This window comes from Apteryx rowi, unplaced genomic scaffold (assembly GCF_003343035.1).
Source record: "Apteryx rowi isolate R43461 unplaced genomic scaffold, aptRow1 scaffold_0, whole genome shotgun sequence".
In the NCBI taxonomy this organism is placed as follows: Eukaryota; Metazoa; Chordata; class Aves; order Apterygiformes; family Apterygidae; genus Apteryx; species Apteryx rowi.
The window spans coordinates 3,658,860-3,680,239 of NW_020447195.1; the positions used below are offsets into that span (position 1 = coordinate 3,658,860).

At 45.6% G+C, this 21,380-nt stretch overlaps 1 protein-coding gene across 2 annotated transcripts in view; it reads right to left on the bottom strand.

Moving 5' to 3' along the window:
* The window catches only part of NFATC2 (nuclear factor of activated T cells 2), an 84,143-nt gene extending 65,416 nt beyond the window's left edge, over positions 1-18,727 (bottom strand). The window contains exons 1-2 of one of the 2 annotated variants that reach the window (XM_026088757.1): positions 17,685-18,727; positions 16,084-16,252 (exon numbers count right to left, since the gene is read on the bottom strand). In XM_026088757.1, coding sequence (XP_025944542.1) covers positions 16,084-16,252; positions 17,685-18,589 — 1,074 coding nt within the window. In that variant the 5' untranslated portion in view covers positions 18,590-18,727. The remainder of the gene's footprint in view (positions 1-16,083; positions 16,253-17,684) is intronic. The other variant, XM_026088675.1, reaches the window with a different exon arrangement.
* Between the last annotated feature and the right edge of the window lie 2,653 nt (positions 18,728-21,380).

The following is a 21,380-nucleotide window of genomic DNA, read 5'->3' on the forward strand; positions in this document are numbered from 1 at the left end:
CAAATCGTATGGGAAGATSAGAGAAAAGAATGATAGGCTAATAGCACTCATGGCCAAACCTTTTTTTCTCTTTTCTTTTCACCAGTCAGCAGGAGGTATCTTTGCAAAGAAGGACTAATTCCCCCCTGGAACAGGACCACATGCAGCATCCCTGCAATCCTGGCAGCCTCCCTTCAGCTCGGCAAACGTAAAGCGACACTCACTCTTCCCAGCTACCCTCATTCATCACAGGCATATTTGCAAGTCATGCAAAGAGCGGCTCTGTGCCCCAGGGACCTTGCAACCCAAGGGCCTTAGCTGCCTTAGCCTCCACTCACGTGAATAGCTCCACTGAAGACATGGGGACTTAAGTAAGGGCCATGTATGAAAAAATGGCTGAATCCAGCCCAGGTGCAGTGCGGACCCCTTGGGTAATTCAGTCGCGTGAGCTCTTCAGTGGGTTGTTAATAGGCGAATAGGGCACGGAGCTCCGTGCAGACATGCAAGTTGGCTCTAAGAGTGAGACGGAGGAGGAGCAGAGCCGGACACCAAACACAAGGGATGGTATTAGGGAAGCAGCTTTGCCAAGAATGTGATAAATACAGTGGTGGCCACGAGGAGATTTAGAAATGTAAGGAGTGAGGCTGAAAGTTAGAAGATTAAGGGCGACAGAGGTCAAAACGATAGGTCTGTTGGGAACAGGAGTGAATGTTCGGATCATCCCTTGTTCATCCGCGGAGGCCCACTAAACCCGGTTCCTTGGAGAGACATACTGAAATCATCCCAACCTTGGTACTTCCAAAATCCAAGATTTCCTGGCCTTCAGTGAAAAGCCAGTGCACGACAAAAAGCCATATTGTCTTTACAAGGGGAAAGGGAGGAGAGAGGAGTACATTTAAATACTGAGCGTGTTTATTCTCATGCCTGACAGAAATAATTCTGCGTGGATCCAGCTAAGATGAGGAGAGGATCCCTCACACTGGAAGAGTTATTACAGTGGCAGCGAAACAGCACTCCCTCTGCCCCCTGCCCTGGCAGAACAAAATCCCCCAATTATAGGTGGGAGACTGGAATGGAGCAAAATGGATAATAAATTACAAAAGAAAATCTGCCCCCCATGAGCACATAGTCGGTAGCAGCTGTRATAGAGCCAGCTACATGCACAGTTTTTAATACTGGCCACCTTTAAAAGTAATTTGCAATAGTGGTTTTGCTCATGTATAGAATGAGTTCCAAGGTAAAACTATTCATGGTCTTCTAATAATATCTATGCCTGTGGGTGGGTGTCTGTATAAACATATACATATTTAAAGGAGAAAGGAATTGGCTGCCTGCTCGTATGGCGATGTTTATACCACCTGCTGGACTAGGGGGTATAAAACATGCAGTATAAGAGCTTCTGATCCTTCAAAGGACCAGATTTTAAATCTTTTGTTTGATCAGTGGAAGAAAGAAAGAAAATTATTTGGTAATTTATGACATCATGGCAATGCTTTGGGATGACATCACTGGAAAATCAAAATAGTGTTATAAATGCAAATAGAATGAGAAAAATATATATATGAGTCAAGCATAGAGGCTTAAAGGGTACGTCCTTATCTTTAATTAATTGTTTACATTTTGCATTTAAAGGGCTAATATAGGTGATGATTTACGATAAGCATTTCCATCTACCTTTCACATTATAAGAACACACCAGGCTGACTTAGGAGCGCAGAATGAAGGTGGGAGCTCGCAGAACTGCTCCAGGCACATTACAATCAGCGTCCTAACCCAGCTCTTACACGAATTTGCTGCATGGCTTTGGTCATGTCATATAACCTCTCTGTTTATCTGTAACATGGGACTAATGATGCTAACCCCACTTCACAGGGACAGTAATGAGTTAATATTTTGTCCTGCATTTTTATATAGAGAAATTCACTGCGAGCAAGAGTGAAAGAACACATTAAGGCTCTGTGTCAGATGCAGCTTTCCTCAATATTGAAATCTGAGAGACCGTTATTCCTGATAAACACTCACCTACGCTATGCTAGCCAGCCACTTCAGAATGTAACCAAAAAGCTGATCTTTTCTTTGGTGGCACAAAGAAGGGAGGAGGAAAAGCAATCCCTAAAAGAACTCTATGGAGAAGTGAAGACGTAAAACAATTTTAAAATTATTACTTTACAGTTCATTTTTTCTGCCCTAGCAATGACCAAATCACTCTAAAAGCCACAATTTCTCAGTCCTACACTTTTGCTCATCTAAGGGAAAGGGAGACCCAGTTCGCATTGCAATGAGCTGCAGCTGCCCCAGGGGAGGCCACGAGGCTACACTACTTTTTCGGGCTAAATGGGAGTTTCACCAGAGAGGAGACCAGGGGGCAACCCAGGGCCAAGGTGTTCTCTGCTTTTTCCACTCTTCTTTCAGCAAAGAAGAAAAAAAAAAAAGCATCTGGATTTCAATTTCAGGAGAGTGAGAATCGAGAAAGATTTATGAATAGAGAACCCTGGAAGGAAATATTTGTGTGCATTATAAGGTGAGCTATTCACAATAAAACTCCCCCAAACTGTATACAGATCACGCTGGAAAAAACCCAACTCCTTTGAGTCACATTTGCCACAAGGGGAAAGAGAAGCCAGACATGATGTGTACCTTTCCATACTCTATTTTGGGATTTTAAGATCCTATTTCTTTCAGTCGAAAGATTTTTCTTAAACTTTGCTTTTGCATTACTCTTATAATGTTAACATAGCCAGACATGGGCTGGTCTGTGACCTGAGGAAATGCAAAGCACTTTGGCAGATAAACAAATAACATCATTCAGAAAACAAGGAGGCTTTTCTTGTTTGGTTTGCTGCTACGACTGGGTTTCTAAACAAAATGGAAATTTGTGGCAGGATTAAAATCATTGGCTCACCTCTGCAAAAACAAAATTCATTCATTCTGCACTCCATCCACGGATCAACGCCCGTTAAATTTGGGCAAAGGGGTTAAAGGCACATGTTATCGCACAGAATGGCACATGTGTAAAATTCTCCGCACAAAAAAAATGAGCAGATGTGCCGTGAGCGTCTGCCTGTCAGCCGTCCCGTTACCCACCTAAACACACAGCTACTGTGACTCTGTGGGCAACTACAGCAATTGAGAGCACACGTTAGGCATACAAATGAACACAATTTTTTCCTGAACTATTTTAAATCTCTGGTCTTCTTACAAACTGATACCTCAGCTCCAAATAACACAAGCACTTAAAGAGGGAGTTTGAAATTCAGTCCCTGTCCTGGTGTTCAGATGAACCAAATCGCTGCATCTGCACAGTCTGCATAGCCTCTGGCTGTGGGGATTTAAAAACACAGAATCATCTTTACTGTGCTGTATAAATAGCAAATCCCTTTGCAAAAGTGACGCTCGCAACATTGCTCAGTTATGCTATCAGATAACTGAGTGGTAAATTGACAGTGGCGTCAGTGAGAGAGGTAAATTCCTTAAAGATTTTGCAGGTGGTCACCTATAGCTGCAATGTATGTATGCAGAGAGGGAATTCAGTGAGACCTTTGAAATGCAGACCGTTGAACCTTGCACATATTTACTTGAGTGTAAATATTACTGTATTTTACACAGAATAATATTATTAGCAGGAGGTAGGAGGATTACCAGTAGGCAGGAAATAAGTCATATTCCTTTTAGCTTTGTAAAAGGGGGAGCCAAGGTGGAGAGGAGCAGTGATTTGCCAGGCTCCGGGGGAACGCGTGGCTCAAGGGCAGCGAGAAACCCGAGGGTGCCGTCGCCCTGCACACGGCAGAATGGCCCGCCAACCTCGGGCTGCAAATGGCACCAGCGTGCTCCGGCCACGGTACCTTGGTTCCTACCAGCATTGCAAGCTGCTCTATTTGCTTTTTCAGCCGACGGGTTTCAGAGCCAAATTTTCCTTAGGATTTCTAGTTTGGGCATTGCGCGTGGGAAAGTTAGAGGCCTGGCCCGCATGCTAATGGCGAGGGGCTTTGCAGGAGAAATGCAGGAGCACCTGCAAGTCTCATGGGCACCTCTGAAGAGCCCCGGTGAAAACAGCACCCTCTGCGATACCAAGGCTGGTTGCCTTAGAGAGTAGAAGGGAATAATTTGTTTCCCATTCATCCCAGCAGAGCCTTGCTCGTCAGGCATTTAGGACTTTCTCCCCTGGGAGGTATAAAGCTGCATCTTTAACGCTGATTGCACACATCTTCCTGTCTAGACAACGCCAGCTACTGCCAGAAGGAAAATATAAAATTGGGGAATGAATTCACTAGTCTTGGTGATTTTATTTGCTTGAAACTAATCAGCTCTCCGGCTTGTTTCAGCTCACTGTAACATGAGGCTTAGCCTATTAACCGCCACGTATGACTTGCTATCTCCCTGTGGAAGTCACTTTAGCTTCCCTCGGAACGGGGCGTGCATGTGTGTGGTCAGCTTTGGAAACAAGGCCGTGCTGATTCAGATAGACAGTCATCAGCCGTCGGTGAGAAGTGCGAAAACAGAGCTCGGCTGGCAGCGCTTAATTAGAAGAGAATACAAAGCCGCGTGAGAAATCGCTTCCTCCTACCGCTTCCCTTTTCCTGCTGTACACACGGAGATAAGGGAGCGCTCACAGCCCTCCCCGGGCTCCCAAGGAGCGGCACCGGGTTTCGGCAGGCAGCTTGCCCCGCTCCGGGGAGACCCCGCACCCCGAACGCCCCCCTTCTTCCAGAAACAGCAAGAGCTTGCAGTCAAACCAGTGGCGCCGAGCTTTTGACACCACAAATGACTCCTCCGTGCAGGCTCTCCATCAGCCCCGAGGCAGTTTTCCATGCCAGCAAGCGTTTTAGGACAATACGAAGCAGACAAGATGAAGATGTGCTTGCCTGAATGCATCCGGCTGGCCGCAGCGCTTTCGCTGTGCCCATTCACTTCTTTTCCTGGTTGAAGGAACTCTGCATTTTGGGTTTGATCATTAATTCTCATCACTGATGCACTCTGACTGCAACAATTTCAAGGATTTTTTCGGGTCTTTATTCAATAATACGCTGACCGAGATGGAAAAGCTCGCTGTATTGTCTCGGGGAGACTGGCATATCAATAGCTGTCAGTAATTAGCACAAAGACCTCATCCAGACACCGTATCATGTAGCGGCTCGCCTGCCTGCTTTAGTTAGGGGCTGACATTGAGCAATAAAGTTGAAACTTGTCACATGTTTTTGTTCAATTTAATGTACTTGGGACATAGCAAAAGAACACAAACCAGAAGGAAATCTCTGCCTCAGGTTTTTTTTTTTACTCCTTACTGAAGCAGTCTAAAAAGGCCTCAGAAGATAATCCTTTGAACATCTGATTCTGCTAAATGATGAGTTTTTATTATACCTAGTTTTGCATGTTTCTTATTTTGGTGACGATTTTGTCAAAATTCCAAGGACTGAGTCTCATTTGCTCTACTACTCCTTACAGTAAATGACAACCAGACTCCCTGAGTCTAACTGGGCTTTCTACTTTCACCCTGGACTAAAACAAAGGTCTAGGCCAGGGAAGACAACTCTCAGCAGAAAGCAGTCGAGGGTTGAAGCAGGGTTTTGTCCCTGACGCTTTTGACACTGATCTTACATCACAACGTGAGCAAGCTGCTTCTGCTCTGCGCCTCAGTTTCCCTGCCCCTATGAAGAGCTGATCCCATTTTCAAGATGCTTTGACTATCTCAGTTGAAAGTTTAAAAACAAAGGCATTATGCATCTCACTATTTGCACATAAGCAGATATGGGTACGTAGAGATCAGATTTTCACAGTTGAGTGAAAATGTGATTTTCTTYATGCTAAGAAATAATAATTAAACAGCTTCCATGTGCATACACTCAAGATAAAAGTTTTAAACACCTCTTGGCAAGACAAAATTGTTTCTGCCATGAGTAACATAGAGGGTGCAAGACTTCGACAGAACCAAGCTGGCGTGACCTCGGCCCATGGCTCTGCCGCCATGTGTCCCCRCTCGCCAGGTTGCTCCCTTGCGGCCATCAGCGGTGGTGTGGGAACAGCCCTCAGCCCGCGAGCTGGAGCAGCGTGAAGGTGGGCAAGCTGAAATGCTGCCTTATTGCCTAAATCTGCAGCTTCCTCTGCAACAGCCAATTCACTCTTCCTGGCAGATGGAAGAAGCAGTGATGCTCAGGTGCAGCACCGAGCGTGCGGCCTCGGGTGCAACTTGTTTGCTGCTGGACAGCCCCGACATCGCTGTGCGGCCGAGGCAGGGCACACAGCTTGAGAAGCGGGGAGACAGGACAGAAGTAGCAGCAAGAGCATCACGGAGCGACTCGGTTCAGCCTGTGATCACAACTCATTTGAAAGAATTGAACCTCAAACCAAATTGCTGCTCTCCAGCAAGGCTCAGAGCCGTGTCTCCCTGCCAGAGGAGGGTCTGTGTCCAGGCACACCAGGTCAGTCTTTTGCTTGGCCACAGGCTATTTGACTGAATGTCAGATTTTGAAAAGAATTGTGGCCAAAAAGCATTTTTGGAGAGGGGGGAAAAAAAAAAAGCCCCAGGAGCCTCTCTCCTTCCCGATTTCATTCTCATGCTGAAATCCACAACAGGAGGCATGCTCAGAGAGCAAATAACTCAGGCCTTTTGGAAGTGTCAAGGTTTCAACAGTTGTTTCAGAATGAAGTAGAGAGACCCTAGAAAATTTTCACCAAGAGCCAGGCAGGAGGAGTCCAGTCCCTTTCGCCCTGAAGAGCTATCAGCCTACCGAGCAAAATGCTCCCCCAGGACACAGGAGACCCAGGTGCAGGTCCTTGCTTGGAGCGAGGCAGAGTTGCAATTAAATAGACAGTGGTCTTGAGAGGCAGGGAGGAACTAGAGGCTTAGCTGCACAGCGAAGCRGGCGACCAGAAAGCTCCGATGTGAGTTTACAGGACACTGTCTGCTATGCACGAACTTCTCTTGCTCTTAGCGCGCTGCGAATGGGACAAGCTTTGCAGGCCTCAGTGCTGGGCTGTGAGCGTCCACGTGCACGGCTAACAGCCATCAACGCCAGCGCTGCTTTCCTGCATGCTGCCTCCCCCACGCAGACAAGCCCTGAGTACAGTCCCCCAGCTAAAGCACTCATAAGAGTAGCCCAAGCCTTGGATCTACCTAATCAAGAAATTCGAACCCTGGCCTTTTGCATCTCACAGACACATCTGTATTCTCCAGCTGTTTGGTATTCTCTGTTCCCTCCCCTCCACCAAAAGTTATTTTCTATCAAAGCAATGCATTTTAGACTGGACTCTATTTTTTGGACACTGAAACTTTCGGCGACGACCCTTCAGTCATCTCTAGCACAAAGCAGCACCCAAACTTGGCACCCCAACTGCAAACCAGGGTGTTATTGCCTCACCTTCTCCTGGGTCAGAGCACATGRCACCCGTGACACGGAGGGTATCGGTCTGAGGGAATTCCAGCAATTACGAAAAGAGCTTGAGGAACCCAAAGCGGAGACCCTCTCCTAGCACGCACTCCCTCTGCATGCAACGTCTGCTGGAGCGACCTCATCCCTTCCACACACAGGCGTGTAGGCCCGGTTTAAAGACTTTAAGCAACACAGGATCCAGCTTGTTTCCAGTTAATTTCTCCCACTAGCTAATTATCCTCACCGTTATCCTACAGCTCTCTTCTTGCATGAGTATTAGAGAAAGCATTTATGTCTTGACAAGCCAGCTCTTCCTCTGATCTTGGTTTATCAGAGATCATATTTGATATTCCCTGTTATTCCATCCAGTCCCACATTTAACACAAGCCAAGTTCAGGCTTATCTGTGTTTTTCTACACTACTTTTAATTTATCTAGTAATTTCATTTCCTCAGTGGCCCCAGTGAGCCTTCAGATAGACAGATCTCAAGGTAGGGACATGCTATCACCACAAGCTGTAGTGTGAGGGGTACTGGCTGGTCTACCCTTAAATTTGATGGAATATCTTTGAACAGAATTTCCCAGATGTACCTAAAATTGAGGTCTATGTTTTCAGACCTGCACATCTATCCCTGCAATAAGCACATGTAACCACAGTAAACGCATCCAGAAACCAACAGCTCTGAGCTTAAATGGCACACACAACCACCACCGTGGTGCAAACAGCCCCCGTAATCCTGCAGGTAAATCAGGCGTGAAATGCACAATTTGTCATGCACTGCCCTGTGTGGGTATAATCCTTACAACATCCAAAAGCAGCAGAGCCTGCACGAGTCTCCTGCTGCTAGAAAAAGGAAGTAAATGCAATGAGAACGGCACAAAAATGCTCTACAGCACGAGCCTGCTCCACGGCGCGAGTGCAGCCCGGCCAAACGCTGAGGAAGTGCAAACACGCCAAGCTTCGCTCTGGCTCCCGACTTCTCCTTAGCTAAAAAAGGCAAGTCGGAAGGCAGACAGAGAAGGACTAAACCAGTCCTATTTGCCCTCACCAGCAAATCTTCCTGGCAAGCTAGTTTTGATTTCAGTAGGACTGTGTCTCTAATCAAGCCCTACTCGTGAGAGTGCGAATCACAACATCAGGCTCTGAGCTGGCTCTGAGTTTCCACCAAAGGTCCTCGTTCTACTAATAAGCGAGAGAATTAGCAGCATGCTGGAAGTCACATACATTTAAAAGTCGGGGCCCCACGGGAAGCCTAGGCTAGAAAACAATGTCGTCTTTGACTTCGAAACCACAAGAAAACACATAGGGCAAAAATTCAAATATAAAAGGAAAGTGGAACAGAAGTTTGTTCTTGCAAAGCAGCTCCTGTGTGTTCCATTAACAACTCTACAATTACAGCTTCTTTTTAATTAAAAAAAAAAAAAAGGCAGTGAAAGTCACCACAACTTTAGAGGTTAAAACCTAAGGGAAAGTTGGGTTGGCGCTGCTGAACAGAAAGAGCCCCTTTCCAGAGAGTTTTCCTGCATTAAATAACTGCAGTAAGGAGGAGCCCAGCACACAGGCATGCGGCACGGGATCGGGCAACACGCCGCACACCTCCCTGCCCTCCATTTCAATACCTGTATTTGGTAGACTTGGTCCACATTCGGCTGTTTCACCAGCATTAAACAGTTAGGTAATTTATTTAATTTTTTTTACCATTACATTCAAGCCAGTAAAAGCCCTCAAACAGATGCAACTACATGAGCAGGACGACAACTCATACGGGAATTACCGCCTCCCCTTCGCTTCGGGGATCGAGGCTGCGGGGAGACAACCTTGTTGGGCTCGGTGGCGCCTGCTGAAGGCCAGCCCGTGCCCAGTTTGCCCATCGCTGCCCCGCTGGAGGTTACTGCTCCAAAACCTCTCCCATGGAGGAACTGGCAACAGCTTCTGCTACCTTGTACACCCAGAACAGAGAAGACCAAGGACCTCACTGACGTCTGAGACACCTGTGTCACCAGAGCTTTTGCTAAGTAACGCTCCCGGGTGGTTTTAGGACCTGGGGTGCGGGCAGGGTCCACCCGAGATTTCACCTCCTCCTGCTGCGAGGGGCGAACRGGGGGAAGGAGGAGCCCTGAGGTCCAGCTCGAAGGGAAAAGGTCCCTCCTGCCCCAGCCACGCCACCCCGTTTCTCCCGTGGCGTTCACCTTCCCGAGGCCCCCGGCGGGGCTGCCGGGCTGAGCGCCGCGGCCGGGAGGGCCCGCACGCAGCTCCCCCGCTTCCTGGGGAAGCGCCGAAGCCGCCGAGCTGGTGCGTAAAGGCGGGCGGCAGCAGTGCCACCGTCGACTCGTCCTCCCGCCCCTATCCAAAAACGCGAGCCACCGCGCCGGCTTTTTGAGACGGCGCCGACCTCCGCTGCTCCCGGCGCAGCCTTCCCCGGCGCCGAGCCAGGGCACGGCCCATCGCCGCGTCGCGCCGGCTCCCATTTCCCTCCCTTCCGCCCGCGGGAAGGTGCAAACGTCCAAGCCCCACGGGAGGCCTCTAGGGAGGAATTTGCCCCCCACGAATCAGGTGGTCGTGGATGCAGGGCGCGTCATGGGTTCAGCTGGTTGTCTGCATCGTTCTGGCCTCGCGCCACGAACAGAGCGATGCCTTTGGAAACTGGGGGCCCGAGTGGCTCACGTCCTTAACTGCTTTCGAAAATTGCCACCTCAGATTGCACTGAATTGATTAGATTATCTGGCAGTGGAAAAAAAAAAAAAACCACCAAGGTCTCCGATGAAAAATGGAGTTAACAATACAGTGAATATGAGAGAAGTGAGAGATTCGAGGAGGTCAATGGTTACTTATGTACTGCTTTTCATGCAGAAGTATTTGAGCCTTTTATAAAGATACATTAGCAAAGCAATACCTCAGGGGAAAGATTTGCTGAGACGGCAATAAAAAACAAAATGCCAGAGCTGGGCATGTTCCTTTGAGAAAATTACTACAAATTACTATGCTGAAGAGCTGTGCAGAAAAACAGCTTCCTTGAGGATTGTGTACAGCAAAATAAGTCCAAAACACACAGACGGAAAAAAATGGGGGTGGGGGAAGTAGTAACAATAAGTAAAAATAAGGAATCCTGTATGTACTCCTTTACCCCAAGACTTTGTTTATGAGAATTCAGCTACGTTTTAACAAAATCATATACCTCCACCTCTTTATAGTCCATGCCAGATGCACAGCTGAACTTGATGCCCTGTGTCACTGCTCCCAGTTATACTGGGCAAATCCAGCAGTAAATCATACATTTACTGAGCACCTTCCTCTCCAAGGAGCCCTGAGGAATTCAGAATGGGGGAAAATTATCACGTGAAATGGGTCTGTGTCAACTGTACACGTGGGCTGCAACACATGTGTAACTGCAACACACTTCTAATGAAACAAGTACAGATCCAATTATCCAGAGTATGTGGACAGTCATTTGCATAAAGCAACAGCCTATCCTCTTTAAAAGCATTTCCTTTCACTCCCACTTGCTTCTAGGGAAGGACAAGGGCTCTGCTTACAACTCCCTGAAATGTCACACAATTGTGTGAAACATCATTTCCACATGTTTGAGTGCTTTGAAAAAAAATTGGCTTCATGCAAAGCACAAAACCAGAACCACTAAATTTAATGGAAGTCTTCAAAATAATATTTATATGGCTTTTAAGTGACCATAGACTCTGCTTGACCATGGGTGAAGCTCCTCCAAACCCAACCTTTGCTACTGAGAAGGTCTTTTCTTCTCAGCACTGTCTTAAACAGTTCAAAGATAGAAGAAACTTTGCTGAGGAAATTAAAATCTCTGTTCAGGATCCTCTGTCTCTCTCCTCCTTTTTGGGAGGTAACAGAGGGAAGAGGTCTTATTTCAACATTTTCCTGTGGGCAGTATGAGGAAAAGGACGCCCATGCCAGCATCCAGCATGACTCAAGTGCTATCACATGTCAAGGGGAACGGGACTGTGGGAGAGTGAGCAATGCCAACAACCCCAAAATGTTAATATCTTCTGAGTGGTGGGAGTTCTTGGAAAGATTATTGAAAATAGTGCTGGGAGAGATCTCAAGGGATCCTCTAGCTCATCTCTCCTGTCCCAAGCAGAATTCAAATATATCCATGTCCTTCCTAGCAGATGTTTGCCTAAAAGCAAGCAGAGATGGAGATTTTTACCCCTCTGGACAGGGAGTCTGCTGCTGGGCAAACTTGGATAGAACTAGGTTTGGTTTTGGATTGCCATCTCAATCCCAGTTTTATCCATAAGCTCTTGATGCAGGAGCAATCTCTGCTGTTCATGGAGGACAGCCTCTTTCAGAGCTTTGACTGGGGCAGCTGTAGTACAAATAACAGCTGTCCCTCTAATTTGCTGAAAGAGTTAGAAAGAAGGAATCGTGCCTACCCCCCTCTGCGGTCTCAGTCACTGAGCGGACCTGCAAAGCGATAGGTATATGTAAACTTCAGCTTTGTCCTTGCTACACCGGATTTCCTTGCTGTTTTCAGTGACTTAACATCTAGGGGATACTCACACTGTCTAAACATTGGCATTCAACTTCGGTCCCTAAAATAGAAGCCCAGCTCCTCTATAGTTAATAGCAAGCTGCAGTTTCCTCCCAAGAGTGATTCAGAACACCTAAATTGGGAGTCTACGTTTCTCTGTGCAGCTCTGGGTGGACTCTAAAGTTAGACAGTGTGAACATTACATGGGCTTCTCTCTTCCTTCTGCCCAGGTAAACAAAGTAGTAAATGCCCTCTTCTGCATGGACCACCTAACCAGAGGTTTTGGTTTAACCAGACTCTCCTTCTGCCATGCTGCGAGTGCAGAACTGGTGCAGAGTCTTGTGCACAAGCTCTCGGGGCTAGACACGTGAAGAAGAGGAAGCAGCATCAGAAAGATAAACCACAAGATAAGGCCTGGAGGATATGAGATCTGCTGGTCTGTAGCTTCAGAGCACCCAAAAGAAGAAACTCACATGCAAAACACAGTTTTCAAAAAATAAATATTGCAGGTCAACACCACGCTGCAAAAACTAGCCAACACTTTCTCCTGCAGAAGGTTCAGCTGGATAATGAGTCACATGGAGGATTAATTTAAAGGGAAGCTGTCAGGAAAATTTAAGAACCAGATAATATTTTAGAGAAGTTAATCAAAATGCTGGAATCGCATTCTATCAAAAGTGGTTGTAAAACATGAATGAGGCATTCAGCTGTAGTATAAATCACACTGCTTTGATGGGATTCTCCCACTCTGGATGAGTTTGGCTTCTCAGTACTTAAGTGCAAGGATTTAAGAGAGAGCACTGAATTCAAGGGATTTGGTACGGAGAGGTCCTAGCACTCCAAAAAATTCCAAGGATGGTGGATTCCAGTCTCCATCATTTCCAAGGTGCCATGAGTCTCTAGTGAAGGTTTGTAGCCTGCAGGAGAGCTACAGCCTGGTCATCCCCAGGTAAGCAGCACCATTCCCTGCAAGGGCACTGGGAATTAATAGATCTTGTTGAAAACTCATTTCATTTCATTGCAACCAGTTGCCTTTAACTCCTGCACTTTCCTCAACACAGCATCTACTATTTAAAAATGGATGTTTGCCTGTTTCGTTTTGTCTATTTTTGTACTGCTTGAACTTGACAAAAACACAAAAGTTGAAATTCACTAAGGGGAAATAATAATAATAATAATAAAAAAACTTGGAGCCAAATAACTTTTATGACATGAAAACTTGAGATTTTACTAGCCTTCATAAGTTTCAGATGTCATAAACCATACAGGTGCAACTATCTCATTGCATTGTACCCATATGAACCTTGTTATGTTAAAATGAACACAAATCCAATGAATACTTCCATGTTTATAATAAACCTCCATAAAGAAACTGTCTATATTTTCCCCATATGCAGGCACAGCTGTGCGGAGGCACATCTGCTTGGGAGTCTTTAACGTGCATCTTTGAATTTACAGTTCAAGATCCTTAAGCCTGATGGTAAATTATGATAAAACTAGGAATATCAGTTCCTGTCTCCAACTGAAAATATAAATCCCTCTCTAATTGATATTGATTACGGGAAGGAAATAAAGCACTTTTATTTCCCCATGTCACAAGACACTCCTTCATTGCAATAAACATCCTGTTGATAGGAATATCTTGGGAAGGTAAATGATACAAGTTTGTAAGCGCACTGAGAAATGAGTAAGCGCTGACTGGCCATGTAGTTCATGTATCCATGTGGCTGCAACACACCACAGTGGGTTACGAGTTTGTCAGATTCATAAACTAAAAAGATTGTATATATTAAAGTATATCAAATGTGATCACTTGTTAAATCAATGAGTTTTATTATTATCCTGCACCCTTTACTCAAATATCCAGTCCATACGCATAAGTCCAGCCCTACCAAAGTAAACAAACTCATTGATTTAACAATTTATGGCTTGATTTTAAAAGGGGCTTAGCCTGCAGGGGAACATTTAACATATGTTTGATGTTAAGCACAGATCAACCAGTGAAATTAGTGGTATTGATCACATGCTTAAAATTAAGCATAGGCTTAAATGTTTTCCTGGCTCAGCCTTGCCATGGCAAGTCACGATTGCGACTGGAGCATGTGTAGGATGCACCCTAACTTCACTTAATAAAAGTTGTAGCTGTGGTTGCTGCGTGCAGTTGCTGTACATCATTACTAGTAATATCACAATAGCACCTTGCAACCCCGGTCAAAAGTGTGGCTTTACTTCCTGAATGGTACTAGCTGAAATCAGGAGGAAACGAGTGAAAAGACTGATGTGGCCCCAAATGAACACAGTTCAGCTAYGCAATCATTATTTTACATAAAACTTGCCATGATGAAGGAGAAGCCCTCCACCTTCTGTAACACACTAATGGTTCAGTTCATTCACCTTTCAGGTCAGCAAAGGGCCAAATTTGGTTACCTCCACCACTGTCAGTTTGCAGCTTGTTCACCACTTGCAGTTGTTTCTGTCGTGACATCAACCCGATTCACGAGCGAGCTCCTGCTGAAACTCTCTCACCCTTTCTCTCTAGGGTTACGAAGCCAGCAAACATGACCCTCTCTGTATATACAGCTTTAGAGAGGCCACCAAAATTTTCTTTGAAGCCATCCTCGCTGCTGCGTAATTAAGTTGTCCTTATCACACCACCACTACAGCTACTGCAGAGATTTCCTATCGGCGTCATATATCCAGACATCAGAAGAAGGCAGTGTTGCCACAGATGACGAGCAGAACTGCACGCGAGGGAGGACCCTGTGTCAGCAAGTTATGTATCAACCAAAAGGAATGTGCTGAGTGCCCGAATTATACACAGGTGAAATTCTCTGACCTAAACTTAAACAGGCTTAAAATCAGAAGTTCTGCTACCTATCTGGGAGAGAAAAAAAGGGAGGAAAAGGAAGAGGAGCTATGAAAAAAATGCAAACGCAGGAAAAAGATGACTAGCAAAGGCRGAGGGGGCATAAAGAGAAATTTCACTGGAAAAATAAAACTAGTTCACAGTATGATATACAAAGGATTCATTTCAGCTAACTGAGCTTCCCAACCCCCTTGTGTAAGCAAAGACTTCTCACTGTGTAGAAAAACACTTGGCCACATTCTCCTCTCTTTTACATTGGTGAGCTCACTCTTGATACTTCAATGAAATAAAAAGGAGCCGATTGGGGTACAAGAAGAGAAATCAGGTTTTGAAAGCCCCTGAGGCACAAATAAGAAGAGGGAGGACACTACACTACTGTGCAAAAAATGCTTGGTTAGCCTAAGATAATTTTGAAATTCATTTCCCAAACTATTCCAAAGGTCTGCACAACCTCCGATGCAGCCTGCCCTGAAGACGGCTCGCTTTTGGATTACGTCAATTCAGCGACTGCTGGGAGCAGGGACTAAAGCAGCCGGCGCGACGGCAGAGACAGAACAGCTGGTGACTGCAGCCATCCCATGTGGCACGGCCTGACCCGACGGGGAAGCCCCTGAGCCAGGGGTCAGCGAGTGGGCTGTGTGCGGGCTCTGTTACTAACTGTGGGGAAATTGCAGTTTAAAATCCATCAATTCACTGCTAGTCCATCTCCCGGTAAGGTTAATGAAGGTTGCCTTGCCTTCTCTTAAACTCTGAAAGGATGTAGAAGAGTCTTGTTCTGCTTGGCTGTAGGCAACAGAAGGGAGCCAAGGATCAGACAGGGTCAAAACACCCGTAGCGCCTCCCTTTTGCACCGACTTGCGCTGAAGGGACCTAGAGGAGCAGGGCTGACACCTTCATTCGCCCCTGGTGCTTCACACCTAACACAATCTACTATTTATTTTAAATCTCAGTTTGGATAGGACGCTGTGCTAAAGCTGAGCTGGAAAGCCAGGCTCGACGCTTGCACATTTTGAACCTCACGAAAAGTCTGCAGCGACACAGAGGAGCGTTTCCAAAACAGAACGGGTGCAGCTGGAGTTCAGCACAGCTGGACAACTTATGACAGAGTTCAATCACAGGAGGTTTAACATCTAGCACAGAAAAGATGGCAAATATCTTGGCTACATTTCTAAGCTTTCATAGACTAATCCAAGCCAAGCTTCCAAGCTTCTAGAAATTCACCACCGTTCAACTCGAAACACTTTAGGCCTGTTTACAAACACACCCAGATGCACATGCTCCCCCCTTCTCAGGGTCATCCCCAAGCGAAATTTTCAAAAATGATCTCATCCCCAACTTCACTGCTATCCAAGTATTCTCCAGTCCCTTACCTGGACGACGGGATGACCTCCGGTCGGTGCCTTGACCGCCCCCCGACTTCCCTCCGTCTCATAGTGCGCGCGGTGGTGGGGCTTCGGCTGCACTTCGATCCGTAACTCGTAAGAGCCAGACTGGCTGGAGAGCGGCCACTCGAGCGGCGGGAGCGACTGCACGGGCAAGCTGGGCAGGGCGAGATCACACAGTCTGACACCCTGCTGGCACTTTATTTCTCAAAGCCCTGCTCTGCTCTTCCTCCAGGTACCCCCCTGCRGCTGCTCTCCTGCTCTCGCTGAAGTGACCAGGAGCTCGCTATTAATTTCAGTGAGAATATGCTGTCCTAATCACCTTTGATTACAAATTTCGCTGAAATTCAGGATGGACACAATGTTTTCTATGGGCCTCTCTCCTCGCAGAAGCAAGGGAACTCCCTATTCTTCAATAGAAGTGTCTGTAGTGGTAAAGTTATTTCAAAGATTCCCCCCTCTTTTATTTAACTTTTGTTGTGCATCTTAAACTTTGATCATAGCTAACATATATTGTGAAATATTATCTCCATTCACCATTACTTACCAGTTGCATAAATTGTTTCCTTAAAAAGACTATTTTAAAATAAAATTTATGATTTCTATAAATAACAAGATGAACAAGAATAAAATGCTATATATTCTTACCTGATATTAGTTTTCCTGTTATCAAAATGCACAAGAGTTTATCACATGAAACGAATACGTTAAAAAGCACAATTAGAACTTGCAGTGGATTTTAACCAGCCATTACCTTATTAGTATAAACTGCCGCCAAGACTGCTCTAACTAACCATGGAAAGTCATGGCCCATGTTCTTTTGCTTGCAATTTGTGTTTACTAGGTCCGGAGCAGCATGGGATAACCTCAGCGTGGGGATAACCTTGCCGACGAGAGGGCTGACAGGGTTCCAGTTGCAATTGGAAGTGGAGTCACAAGTTTGGAAACCACTATCCTGGCAGATCTGAGGCGAGCAGGGTCCAAACCTGCATGTGCTGCCGGGTGTCTCTAGTGCCAGCGTCAGACAATAGAGGGAGTAGACGAGGGTAGTGCAAGCGACTGAGATCTTGGTTAAATGACAATTAACAAATTAACAAGCAACAATAAATCACTAGGGGTTGAATGAATGTTCAGTCTGACTTGGAGCAGTATGCTCTATTTTGAATCAGGAAATATTTACTGCATTTTCATCCTTGAAGGAAATTTCTCAGTGACATATTCACTGAATTTAGAATAGCAATCAAACTATTTTATTTAAAGTGTTAGGACAGAGTGAGAGTGCCTGACCTTTGTCAAAGGCTGCCTGGAATTTGCTTTTTAGACAAATAGTTTGGCAAACTGAGGTAAATTTGTTGTATATTGTGGCATCAATGAACAACTTTCCTGATGTTTCTTCCAAACCCAGATTTATCTCAGAATCATAATATATTGGGTTCACAGAGCACCATGGCACAATCACTGCCATCCCTGAACATTTAGCCCTGTTCTGCAGGATGATCTGCCCAAGGAAACACTCCCTAGGAGTCATCACACATGACAGAGGGCTTCATGAGATAAGAAAACACACAAGCACAAGAAGTGTTACATACCTGCAGAGAGGTATGGCAGGCATCAGTTGCTTTGTCCAAGATGGAGGTACCAACAAAATCGATTCTGGGGCTGAGTTTCTCCTGTCCTCCTGCTCACAAGGCCCATGGAAGTCAACAGTCTGAAAGACGTGACATGGAATGCTGTTTTTGTGGGAAGGCATCGATGAAGGATCAGGGCTGGTTTTCCAAATTTTCGTGGGAACACCACAAGAAGGATCCGTAGGAAGGCTGCTCATAGCATCCATGGAAATAGAAGCGCTGGGCAACTGCGTGTAAGTAACTGAAGAGCTGTCTTCTCTCAAAGGGATGCGAGGAGAGGATTGTGGAGAGGGGGTCCTTGACTGTCGTGGAGAAGTGGAAGGCGGCTGAGTATTGTAGAGCTCAGTGCAAGAGTACCTCCGTTTTGCACCTGGTGATGAAGATCTTGAGTTGGGACGGGGTGATGGTGAATGTTGTCCCAAGCAGGTTTCCTCCGTGATGCTTGTTCGTGGTGACATTATTGGAGAGGTTCTAGGAGAATAATGAGTATGGATGTTTTGAAACTGTGGACAAAGGTCATCACTAGGACCATTATTTGGTGAAACACATGGTGATGTGTAAGGAGAGAAATTTGTCTCTGAAATGAAACTTGCAGATGAGCCGCTACTAGCTGGGCTCAAACACAGCGGTTCTCTGTAGCCCTCAAAGCCAGGGACAGGCAGGGTAACCCTGGGGCTAGTGGTAGCTGAGTTTGACTGATGTTCTACCAAAAGATCTGTGTCTCTGCTGCGGAAGGGACCCCCTGAATGAATCAGTTCATGATATGGAGTAATTTCAATCCTAGGGCTCGGAGCAGAGGCCCCTGCAGCATTTGCAGGGTGCGTAGGTGTTGTCCCTATGCTATCTGGCTGTCCATATCTGCCCATGGGATCTGCAGAAAGGCTAGAAAAAGCCAGGGGGCATGGCTTGAGGCCACAGTCCAAGACATCATGAGCGTATGTAACTCCAGAGGGTGGGCTGTTGATTTTATGTGGAGTCGGTTCTTCTGGAAAAAGAAGGGTCTCTTTAAGACTATAAATATTACTACAGAAGCTGAGCAATCATGGATTAAAAAAAAAAAGCATATTTATAAACTGGATGCGATCTGGCAATAGGTAAATATTAGATTTGCTTAATTATTTTTAACTGCAATTAATGCTCATGAAAAATACTGGATTAACAGCCAGGGAAGCTCAAGTGCTCAAAGCAGATGCAGCATGGACCACAGCAGTGCAAACTTCTCCACACTGCCCTGTCTGCCTCCTGCTACCCAAACCCTGACCTAGAGGGATCATCTGCAAAGGTGAGAAGACACTTCAGCCTCTCCGCCCGTTTAATTGCTGACCTCTCTGCTGATTCTGCCAAAGATACCGTTAGCACCGATTGGGGTGGTGTGATTTTGGTCAACTTTTGTCAACAAGGAGCTGGACTGAGACCATCACATCACTAAACCAGTTCCAAATAGGACTACATAAAACTAAAAGGTTGAGAAGCAGGTTTTGGTGAAAGGAAAAACAAAAACCAAAAAAAACCCTTTCTTATACAGCAAAGTCCAGCCAAAAAAGGCTTAATGAAACCAAAGCTGAATTCAAGCTCTTGAATGAAAAAGTCAGTTCTGTGTGATGATTTGTTTGGCTCCATATCATGTCAACAAATTCTGGTTACAGGATTCACATGAGGAAGCACCAGATGATCAGAAAATACAATCAATCACAAATATTTGTTAGAAAAGGAAGAGAGATAGAAGGGATCCAGCCCTATGCTTACAGTCAATCACTTCCCAATCCCAGCTCAAGGAACACTATGGCCAAAGAGGGATTATAACATTCAGAATAACTAGTAAGCATTCAGTCCACCACTCTCTCCTAGTGCAAAAAAAGCCCTCCATTTTCAGAGATTCTCAGTTTTGCAAACTGTCTCCAATGGCAGCGCATAGGTCTTTTTCTAGGCAACAGCAGAATTCCCCTAGGCATTCCTGAGCCCAGTCCTGATCTCGTCCCACCATCCCATCAGGTTCTTAACGCCAGCGGTGGCGGAGGGCAGAGTCATGCCAAATGGCCTGGGACAGACCCCTCAAGGTACAACACATCAGCTGCCGTGCTGTTGTGGGTTCCCTAGCCTGGGGCTGAACAATACTTGTCATTATGCAAAAACATGCAAAATACAATGAGGATTTTTATATGCTTTTTTTTTTTAAAGATTTCAATGCATTTGGCAGAAAATATTTGAAAAGGCTCCACAGTTTTAGATTAATTTGCACTGTCTGTTCACTCTTGGGCAAAGATCAGTATGTGTCAGAGGCAAAGAGTGTTTCACTTAAATATTCAAATAACTTTTCCAGCATTTTCTCTAACTCCTACACTACATGAGACAGCGCTTCTCATGAACAAATAACATTACACATAAAACCTGGTAGAAGCTGACTGTACTTTTTGCAGAAGGAGCGAAAGGGTGTAGTGAAACTTTTACACACAGAGACTGTGATTTCATTTCAGGGGTGTTCTGTTAGTTTTCAGGTTTAAATCCTTCTTCATGTGAAAGCAAAATCCTCCACTGATGGCTTTGTAGTGAGCATATGAAAAAGTTCAAAGCCATCTTTACTTTTTGGTGATGAGCCTGTTTTCCCCCTGAAAAATGGTGACATTTTCCAAGTGAAGAACTCATTAGCTGCATTAGGGATTAACTCATCTTCAAGATTGCAAAAACAAAGAAAAAGCTGTAGTTTGGACAAGTTCTACTTTTTGTTCCGGATGCTTTGCACAACCTGGAGAAAACTCTTCTCAAATTTGGCAGGAATTGCTGAGCCATAGTGTTTAGTGAAAAACGCCAACCAGCCAACCAAACAAACCAGCACACAGAATTGCTACGTGACAGCACCACAGGCGGTGGGAAGAGTCCAGCTTGCAGACCTCTTAAGATTCCCTCTGGCTTTTAATCCCAGCACATAGCTGTTTTGGGGATAGGGAAAACAGCAACGAGAGTAACTGAATGTTGAGGTGAGCATTTTTTAGCATCGTTGATATCAGAGCTTTGGCATTTGCGGAAACAGACTGCCATTCACATCACTCAACCTCTGAGGCATCAAGCGTAGATATTGATGCTATGATTCATTTTAACAAGAACACCTCCCTCCCTAAGGCTGAGCAGAGCAACGCAGCCCTGCGCGGTCACACCAAACACCATCCCCACTGCTTCCAGAGAAATTACTCAGAGTGATGCAAGAGAGCCAAACGCGCATCAAACAGAGCAGGGCTTGACATCAAGGCACGAGACAAGAATTGGTGCAGTGCCTCAGTAATCGCAGAAAAGCTCTCCACGCCGGACGATTTTACATCAAGGAACGGACGACCGTTTCAGTTCCCCATTCCCCTCATCTACAGCAGTAACTGCCSCCACCACACATGTCAAACCGTACCATCAATGCCATCCGCTGGCAGACAGACATACAATAGACATATCTGTATGGACAAGTGCAATTCTTAAGGCCCTGCAAATAAATAAATACACCCCACTTTTTGCCAGAAATAAACTGAGCTTTACTTTAAATTTTCTTTGCTTTTCACTGAAATATTTTGTGTTTAAACAAGCACTTTCATCCTCACTATTCACCCTCCGAGAGGATTCATGTCCCAGGCATTCCTAACAACGCTCATGCACAACAGCGAGCTGCAGCACGAC